Genomic DNA, 9,409 nt, shown 5'->3' on the forward strand with positions numbered 1-9,409 from the left:
CTCTGAATCTCAAGGACTTCCCAGATTTAATGATCACTCTTCAGAACAGGGGTGAAAAACATCAAAGGAGGAGTCTTGTGTCATCAGCGTGTGTGACACTGGTGTTCAGTATTAGCGGCACCACAACTGAAGAAGCTATTAAATGAATACCCGCTGACCTCTTGGTTTGTAGAAAGGTGAGCTACTCTAACTCCAAATTATTTTGTCTTCCTCAGTGCTCAGACCAGGTTAATGGAATTGGGAGTCGCGTGGGGAAGGGAGTAGAGCTTTAGAGTGCAATCTGACATCAGAGATGGAGAATTCAAATGCTTTTGGAGGGGCTCTTGAGATGGAATGGCAAATGAATACAACTGGGGAATCAGATCTTGGAAAGGACCTCAAAGAAAAAAAAATTGGTCAACGTTGGCCCTCTTTTTCCCATAGAACTGTTCCCAAGAATAGGAGAAGCTGCATCTGGCCGAATTTTCATTTCTTTTTTGTTTCAAGGGGAAATATTGGTTGTGGAGATTATATTATTTCTTGGGCCACTTTAGGTGGGCCTAAACACTTCACATCAAACAAGGAGAACAAACAAGGCAAGGGCTCACTGGAGAAGAGTCTAACGCTGGGAAAGATTGAAGGCAAAAGGGGACGGCAGAGAATGAGGGGGTTGGATGGAGTCACTGACGCAGGAAGCATGAACTTAAATGGACTCCAGAAGATGGTAGAGGACAGGAAGGCCTGGAGTCATGATGGGTTGGACACGACTTCGCAACTAACAACACTTCACTTCTCTAAGGGCATCCTGTAATGTCAGAAAGATAGATGTATCTTTGTGGCTACAGTTATCTGTTTGGGTGAAGAGGTCAAGGGGACTGTTGCACAATGGTCTTATGGATGTCTGAGGAACATCTGAACATCATATTAATGTTGGTTCATGAAGTGGCAGGCTGGTTTGGATTGGGTTGGCTACTAAGGGAAGCAGCCCCAAACCACCCTGCCATGACTAGCATTGGTAATTCCAGGGTTCTGTGTCTTTCTAGAGCAGAGGTCTTCAAACTTGACAGACTTGTGGACTTCAACTCCCAGAATTCCTCCTCCAGTCATATTAGCTCAGTAATTCTGGGACCTTTGTTAAAGATCAGGGGTCTCCAACCTTGACAACTTTAAGACTTGTGGACTTCAACTCCCAGAGTTCCTCAGCCAGCTTTGCTGGCTGAGGAACTCTGGGAGTTGAAGTCCACAAGTCTTAAAGTTGCCGAGGTTGGAGACCCCTGTTCTAGATCATGGTTCAAGAGATGACTGTGGCTATCCAGATGTTGCTGCCAGCATCTCCAAGCATTAACACCACTGTTAATTATACTAACATGTTATGGGATGCCCCTATTTCTCTCTCTCTCTGGCAGATACATTCAAAAGCTGCTCCAACCCATGCCACTGAAATTGAATTTCAGCTTTTCGAAAGTGTGACTATGGGATTTATAAAAAGAAAAAAAGAAAACCAACAAAATAAAATTGTTCTCCTTCTGTGTTTGCAGGTGTTTGTAAATGGGGGGCAATTGTACATTTAATTGTGGCTTTCTGCCAGTATTCAATTAACAGAGCTCAATATGATAATGAGGAAGATCTGGTGACACCTCTGTTAATGTCCAGCATCTATTCCCTGCCTGTCAATAGGAATTCAGTTCCGCCACGAGCAATTGTTTTCACCTTTTAAGCATCTTGGCTTATAAACCAGCAAGACAGAGAATTGGGGAAAGGACCTGATTATCATACAATACCTCTCACCCACTTACATCCTTGTTTGTTAACACACAGTGTTCCTTTTCTGACCTGACACTCGGAAAGGGTGCTTATTACAAACCCATGGATTTCTTTAGATCTTGCTGACCTCTGTCTCAAGGAAGGTCAAAAGTAAGCGAAGTTAACCGGCTGCAAAAGCTGGATCAATAAGATATGGGGACACACAAAACACAATAAGTTCAGCTGCTTGTCCATCACTCTCTCAGCGTGTTTAAGGACCTTTTTCTCAGTTTTTTTTTTTTTCTCAGACAGTTACGGATTTATTCATGCTTTTCCCTGAGTCACCAAAAACTTAGATCTGCTTATTTGTCTCTGTTTCCAGTCCCCTATCTGGGTCTCCATCCATGATCAGGGTGACAGTGACAAAGAGGATTGAAACACCTGGAGGCTGCCCTAAGACAGTATCAGAATAAGGCAGGAGATAGGACTTTAAGGCAGGTACAGCTAAGGACTGCTTAAGTCTTCCCTGCAAAAGAGATGCATGGAGAGATAAACCAGGCAAGGGGTGTGTTAGTTGTGTCAAAGCAGCGAGTTGTGTAGGGCCTGAGGAGTGGTACCTGGGGGGGGGGCAAAGGTGAACCCCCGCCCCCCAGGTACCACTCCTCAGGCCCCACACAACAGGTGTAACAGGTATAGGAGGGAGAGGCTGACCTGGCCTGCGTGCGCTAAGACAGGTGAGTCCTTTGCTCACAGCTGTAGTTTACTTAACTCTGGTTAATCATGCTGGCTGCTCCTGCCCTCCTCCAACCTGCTCCCAAACAGGTCTAGCCAGTGTCAAATCAAGCTGTTCCCTTGCTGGCGGGATGTAGGCCAGGTTCTCCCCAATCTGCCTTCAGGTCCCTTAAAACCACAATTAGCTGAGATAATAGGAAGAAGTCAAGCTCAACCCATCCCTGCCTCTGCAACAGGTGTGAAGCTTGAGAGGATACAGGAACAGGAAACCTGCCACAGGGTGAGGGGAGGAGGGAACAGTTTGGCTCTGTAGGTGTGTGGGGGTTGTGTGTGGGGGGGGGGAGGTTGGGCACACCAAAGGGTCCCTCTGGTTGGGTGCCAGGTTCTGTCTCTTGGAACCCAGGAATGCCCTGGGCCCAGGTTCATCCATCCATTGGCCATCCAACCCTGCCCAGAGTTCCACGGTTGCAAAATGGAGAACTCTCCTCGAATACCTGCCCCCGATGGAGAGAGTGCAGATTCGGCTCTCCTTTAAAACAACTTGGCCTAAGCCATTAGAAAAGCTAGAGGAAATCCAACTGGATAAGTCACAGCCTCAAACCACTTAGTCCTTCCTTAAGGGTGAGAGAAGTAGAGGCCTCCAAACTTTGGCCACTTTGAAGACTTGGGGACTTCAACTCCAGCCAGAATTCTCCAGCCAGGGATGCTTTTGAATCTCTTGCAAATCCTTTCCTCTGCAATCTCTTTTAATTTAGTTCTGTTCCATTCTGGGAGTTTGGAAGTCCACCAGTCTTAAAGTTGCCATGTTTGGGGACCTCCCTGGGTGGGAGGGGGTCAAACCATGGGGAGGGGGAAAGGGAGGGGGAAGTGGAGGGGTCTCTCTCTCCCCCCCTCCCCGAGTTTGGGCTGAGCCTGAAGGCCTGGGAAATAGCGAGGGGGCGTCTTACCTGCTTGCTGTACTTGCTGCTGGCCTGACAGCTGTACTCGGAGCAGTGGTCAGATCCGATGGAGATATTGTCTCCTGCCCCCACGAAGGTGTTCGCCGGCGGCAGGTCCTGCACAGCTTGGTGCTTTTTCCCGGCGGTGGGCGACTGGGGGTGAAGCTGCACGGTGGGCAAAGGCGAGCTGGATTTGTAATGCCGGGCCAAATCCGGGCTGCCCGGCCCGCCGTTGACCGACCGGTAACGGCTGAGAGCCGGGCTGTCGGCGGCGGAGAGTTTCTCGTGGACGCTGTCGTAGCGCTGCCCGTTGGGCTTGGAGGCTTCGACGGTGACGATGCTGCTGTAAAGGGGTTGCTTGCCTCCTCCTTTCTTGCCCTTGCGGTCCTTCTTGGGCTTCTTGGCCTTGTCGTGGGGCTGGGGCGTGAAGAAATCCTCGTGGTCTTTCTTGCCGGCCTCGTAGCCGCCGTGCTTGCCTTTGGCCCGGCAGTAGCGCGCCAGGACCACCACCAAAATCAGCAGCACCACGGCCATCACGCCGGCCACGACGCCCACCACGATGCTTAAGCGCTGCTTGCTCAGCTCGTAGCTGGGGTCGCCCGCGATGTCCCTGCCCAGCGGCGTGTGCAAGCTCCGCGCCACCTGGCTCTCCACCGCGCTGGTGTTGGCCAAGGTCTCGTTGACGAAGACGTGGAGCAGCGCCGTGGTGGCTTGAGCCGGCTGGCCGCTGTCGTTGATCTGCACCACCAGCCGGTGCAAGCCGTAGTGTTTGGGAGCCAGCTGGGCCACCAGCGAGACCACCCCGCTGGACGGGTCGATCTCGAAGAGTTTGAAAGGGTTGCCGCCCACCAGGCTGTAAGACAGCTCCGCGTTCTGGCCGGCGTCCGCGTCCCGCGCCTGCACGGTGGCCACCACGTGGCGCGGGGTGCTGGAAACCGGCAGCAGGTCGAAAGAGTTGTTGGCGGGCGAGGTGACGGCCGGCGCGTTGTCGTTCTCGTCCATGACGAAGAGCGAGACGGTGGCCGTGGCCGAGAGAGCCGGCTCGCCGCCGTCCACGGCTTTCACGCGGAAAGTGTAGCTGGTCTGCAGCTCGCGGTCGAAGGAGACGGTGGAGTAGATAGTGCCCGTGTCGTTCTCGATGGAGAAGATGCCCGGGTCGGCGGAGGAGGAGGAGGACCCGGCTTCCTGAGCGCCCGCTTGGATAGCCAAGGTGAGTTGAGCGTTGCGCCCCTTGTCGGCGTCCATCACGGTCACCATGCCCACCGGGCTGTTGGGCTGCAGGTTCTCCTTGACGTAGAAGGTGAAGACGTCCTGCATGAAGCGCGGCTCGTTGTCGTTGCGGTCGGCCACCCGCACCACCACCAGGGCCGAGCCTTGCAAGGAGGGCGCCCCTTTGTCGCGGGCCGTGACTTGGAACTGGTAGGTGTCCCGCTGCTCGCGATCCAGCGCCGCCTGCACGCGCACGTCGCCCGAATCCGGGTCGATCGTGAAGAGGCCCGCGGGCGCCTCGGCCGCCAGCGGCGAGGGCTCCAGCGAGTAAGCCAACTCCGCGTTCTTGCCGCTGTCCGCGTCGGTGGCCAGCACGGTGGCCACCCGCTCGCCCGGGGCGTTGTTCTCCGGGAAGGGTACCTCCAAGACGGGCTGGCTGAAGACGGGCGGGTTGTCGTTGGTGTCGGCCACGCGGACGAGCAGCGAGTTGTTGCTGGACAGGCTGGGGCTGCCGGAGTCCACGGCCACGATGACCACGTTGTAATCCCGCAGGGCCTCGTAGTCCAGCGGCGCCGAGGTGTGCAGGAAGTACTTGCGCTTGTTCTGCGGCTCGCCCTCCCCCTCGCTGGCCGGCTTGAGCTGGAAGGGCACGTCGCCCACGACGGTGCAAGTCACCACGCCGTTCTCGCCTTCGTCGCGGTCCGAGACCTGCACCAGGGCGATGGGGGTGTCCACCAGCACGTCCTCGGCCACGCTGGCCACCCCGTCGCGCAGCGGGATGCGCCCGATCTTACGGATGTCGATGGTGGGCACGTTGTCGTTCTCGTCGCGGATGGTCAGCACCACGGTGGCCTTGTCGTTCTTGGGCGGCTGCCCGCGATCCCGGGCCATGACGGTGAAGCGCAGCTGGCTCACCTCTTCGCGGTCGATGCGGTGCAGGACGCTGAGCCAGCCCGACGCCTCGTCCAGGCGCAGCAGCCGCCTCACCGACTCGGTAGCCGCCCCGAAGACGTACTCGATCTGGCCGTTCACCCCGGCGTCGGCGTCGGCCGCCCGCAGCTGGAGGATCGGCGTGCCGGGACTGCTGTTCTCGGCCAAGTCGGCCTCGTAGACGCTCTTCTCGAAGCGGGGACTGTTGTCGTTCACGTCGGTGATCAGCACGCGGAGGATGGCCTGCGAGGACCGCGCCGGCTCGCCCCCGTCCCGCACCCGCAGGCTCAGCTCGTAAGAGTCCCTCTGCTCGCGGTCCAAAGCCCCTTTGACGATCAGCTGCGGCTGCTTCTCGCCGTCTGGCGTGTCGGCCACCTGCAGCTCGAAGACGCTACTCCGAGCCGGGCCGTCGGGCTCCTGCCTCCGCTTGCCTCCGGCGGGGTAGAGGGCCCCGTCGGTGGCCGAGGCCGGAGCCCCGGCGCCCCGCCTGCTGGCCTCCCCGCCGCCGGGCTCCTGCAGCAGTTCGTAACGGTCGATGCCGTTGCGCCCGAAGTCGCGGTCGGTGGCGGTGGGGAGCAAGTAGAGCGTCCCCACCGGCCGGTTCTCCTCGACGGTGAGGGTGAGTACCGGGGAAGGGAAGGTCGGTGTGTTGTCGTTGATGTCCAGGATGATCACCCGGCCTTCGAAGAGGTCGACCCAGCTCTGCGACGGCCCGATGACCGACACCTCGAAGTCCAGGAAACACTCGTTCTCGTCGAAGATCATTTGGCACTGCGGCAGCTTCTCGCGGTCGATGCGCCGCTCCGTGGTGCTCAGCTCGCCCGTCATGTTGTCGATCTTCAAGTATTCCGAGCCGGATTCCAAGCTGAACGTGACCTCGCCCGAGCCCGTGACGATGCCCAGGTCCGAAGCCACGTTCCCGATCCGGATATCGGCCGGCCCTTCCTCGGCCAAGCGGTACCTCAAGACTTGCTTGGCCGCCGCCAAGCTGATCCAAAACGGCGGCGGCAGCAGCAGCAGGAACCAGCAGCAGCAGCGGCAGCAGCGGCAGCAGGAGGAGCGCGATTGCACCAAACCCAGAAGCGCCGTCATCTTCCACATTTTTGCAGGGGAGGAAACAAAAAGCAAAACAAGAAGAAAAAAAAACCAACAACCCTCTACCCACCCACCTTTCCCTCCCCCCGGCCAAAAAAAAAAGGACCCCCGGCAGCCTCTTTGCGAGATAACCGCCAGTTCTTCGTGTCCCCCCTCACACCTTCCCAACCCCTTGTCGCTGTTTGGCTAGCCGAGAGCGAGAGAGAGCGAGAGATGGAGGAGAAAAAGATATCAAAAATCAAAGCCTCGGTGAAGTTCAATTATAAAATCCTTTTGCCGGCTTCGGAGGAAAAAACTTCGCTTCCCATCCTCTTTGGTGCAATAGGTAAAAAAGAGGGGGAGAAGCCGGGGATGGCGCGCGCGTCTGTCCGTGTGTGTGTGTGTGTGTGTGTGTGTGAGGGGGAGAGAGAAAAAGCAGACCTCGGTTTGGCCGGAGGCTCTCCTTTCTTTCCCCCTCCTCGTCTCCCCTTCTCCTGCCTTCTGCAGTTGCTCTCTCCTCACAGTTCACGGGCCAAATGTGTGGCTGGCTTTTTTCAAAAAAGCTGCATCTCCGCAGATAGGTTGGGGAGGAATTCCGCCTCTTCCTCCTCCTCCTTCGCCTTCTCCTCCTCCTCCTTTCCTCCTCCTCCTCCTCTCCTGCTCCTCCTCCTTCTTCCAACAGCGCTGGAATCACTTTGCAAGGTTGGCGAGAAAAAAAAAAAAAAATAAGCCAGAGGAACAACAGCAGGGAAAGATCAGATCCGTTTCCCTCCTCTACCCGCCTACTCTCGGGCAGCTAAAACCGCCCATCTCTCTTTCTCTCTCCTCTTCCCTAGTTCAGTTCACTTCACTCTCTTTCTCTCTCTCTCTCTCTCGGTCTGTCTCCCGGCTTGGCTCGCTCACTCCGAGCCGACGTTCTCCGCCGCGGCATTCGCTCTCGTCTCTCCGCCGCTCCGCACAGAAAGGCTGCAAGGCGGGGGGGTTGTAGGGTGCGGGCGGGGGACGTTCAAATGCTTCATTCAAAGAGCGCTGGTGTCCGGCGGAAAAGGGAGGCGGGAGGAAGCAGAAACCCCAAATCTCTCTCTCTCTCTCTCTCTCTCTCTCTCTCTCTCCCTGCCCCCTCTCTCTTTCCGCTAGATAATGGTACGTGATTTTCTCTTTCTTTCTTTTTTAAGCCTCCGGAAAACCCAAGCAAATACACCGCCTCCGGGGACTGACAGCTGAATCTATTTATATGTATTTGGGGAGAGAGTGAGGCGTTCTCGGTTTACGGAGCAGCTCTCCCGGAGCAATCCTGCTTTTCGGTCCGTTCCCCCCCCTCGTCCCCCCCCCCAAAAAACCCGATCTCGCCTCCAACCCAGTTCGGGGGGGGCGTTTCTGAGGCTGAAACTCCTGCAGGTTCGTTCTTTTTCTTCAAAGAAAACGAGGCGAGGGAGAAGAGAAGAGGGGGAGGGACACCCCACAAACAGCCCACACAACTCTGCGCAAGGTTATTAGTCAAAAAGCGAGACGCTGCCCCCCACCCCCCGCCAAAAAAAAGCTGCCAGATATTCGTCCGTAAATGGAGCTGGAAAGGAGGCGGGGGGCGGGGGGTTGGGAAATTAAAATAAAAAAGGTGGATTTCTCTTCGTCCTGCTCGATCAGGCGTTCCAACTTTGCTCTTGCATCCGCAGCTTGCGTGTGCGAGCGCGCTTGCGTGTGTGTGTTTGCGTGCGTGTGTGTGTGTGTTTTTCCTCTCTTACCTGCGTTGTGCTCGGAAGGCTCGGAAGCTGCAGCGCCGGCAGAGCGATTCACACAGCCGCGGCTGCAGGCTCCCTGGCTAAACGCCGCTTCTTCCTTCCCGTCCCAATGCAGGTAAAAAAAAAGAAAAGAACGGCGCTCAAGTTCACTTTCTCGCCCTCCCTTCCCTCCCCCACTCCCGTGCAAAGGCTAGGGCGGTGGGGGGTGCGTGCCACCAAGGTGATTATCTGGGAACAACCTTCCCCTCCCGCTCCCCTTTCTAACTTCTTTAATATTAGCGAATAATAGCGAATAAGGTTGGGAGACAATCGACCGGGGTGGGGGGGGAGGAAGGAGGATGAGACCGAAGCTGCTTCCCACGCGAAAGGCCACCACTGGTGTTTAATTGCATCCGTAATTATGAAATTGGGGGGGGGAGGGGAGAGAGAAGGAGGGCATAAACCCCCAAAATCATTGAGGTCCGAAAGGTTGTGACGGTTGGCTTTGTGGCGGGCGGGATGTGTCTTAACCCAGGCAGAGTCTTAGTTGTGAATGGAAAAGGCAGCCGAGTCCATAGTTCCCCTTCTCCGCAATTGTGTAGGTTTGTCGAGCGAGCCTCCTCCGTTCGCCCCAACCGGCTCGTCTCGCTCAAGTGCGGCTGGTTGGTGCAGGGAGCTCAGGCCCGCCTCTCCCTCCCTCCCCGTCTCTCCTAAAAAAAACCACTCTCACACGAACGCAGACGCACACAGAGAGAGGGAGCACAGTGCGATTGAGGGCTTCGCCATGGGCCGCGGATGGAAGGTGGAGGGGAGGAAGGGAGGGAAGGAAGGAGGAAGAAGAAGGAAGGAAAGAGGGAGGAGGAGGAGGGGAAGGAGGGGGAGGGAGGAGGAGGGAAGGAAAGAAGAAGGAAGGAAAGAGAAGGAAGGGAGGGAGGAGGAAGGGAAGGAAAGAAGAAGGAAGGAAGGAGGGAGGGAAGGAAGGAAGGAAGGGAAGGAAAGAAGGAAGAAGAAGGAAGGAGGGAGGGAGGAAAGGGAAGGAAGGAAGGAGGAGGAGAAAGGAGGAAGAGGAAGAGAAGGAAGGAGGCA

At 56.3% G+C, this 9,409-nt stretch overlaps 1 protein-coding gene across 6 annotated transcripts in view; it reads right to left on the bottom strand.

Annotated features, from left to right (window-relative positions):
* Nucleotides 1–6,677, bottom strand: part of PCDH7 (protocadherin 7) — a 505,021-nt gene extending 498,344 nt beyond the window's left edge. For all 6 annotated transcript variants that reach the window (XM_087963500.1, XM_087963499.1, XM_087963498.1 and 3 more), the window contains exon 1: nt 3,402–6,677. In XM_087963500.1, coding sequence (XP_087819626.1) covers nt 3,402–6,632 — 3,231 coding nt within the window. In that variant the 5' untranslated portion in view covers nt 6,633–6,677. The remainder of the gene's footprint in view (nt 1–3,401) is intronic.
* Between the last annotated feature and the right edge of the window lie 2,732 nt (nt 6,678–9,409).

The sequence above is a fragment of the Notechis scutatus genome, chromosome 4 (assembly GCF_049901735.1).
Source record: "Notechis scutatus isolate UNSWTSFEM ecotype Mainland chromosome 4, rNotScu1.2, whole genome shotgun sequence".
Lineage (NCBI taxonomy): Eukaryota > Metazoa > Chordata > Lepidosauria > Squamata > Elapidae > Notechis > Notechis scutatus.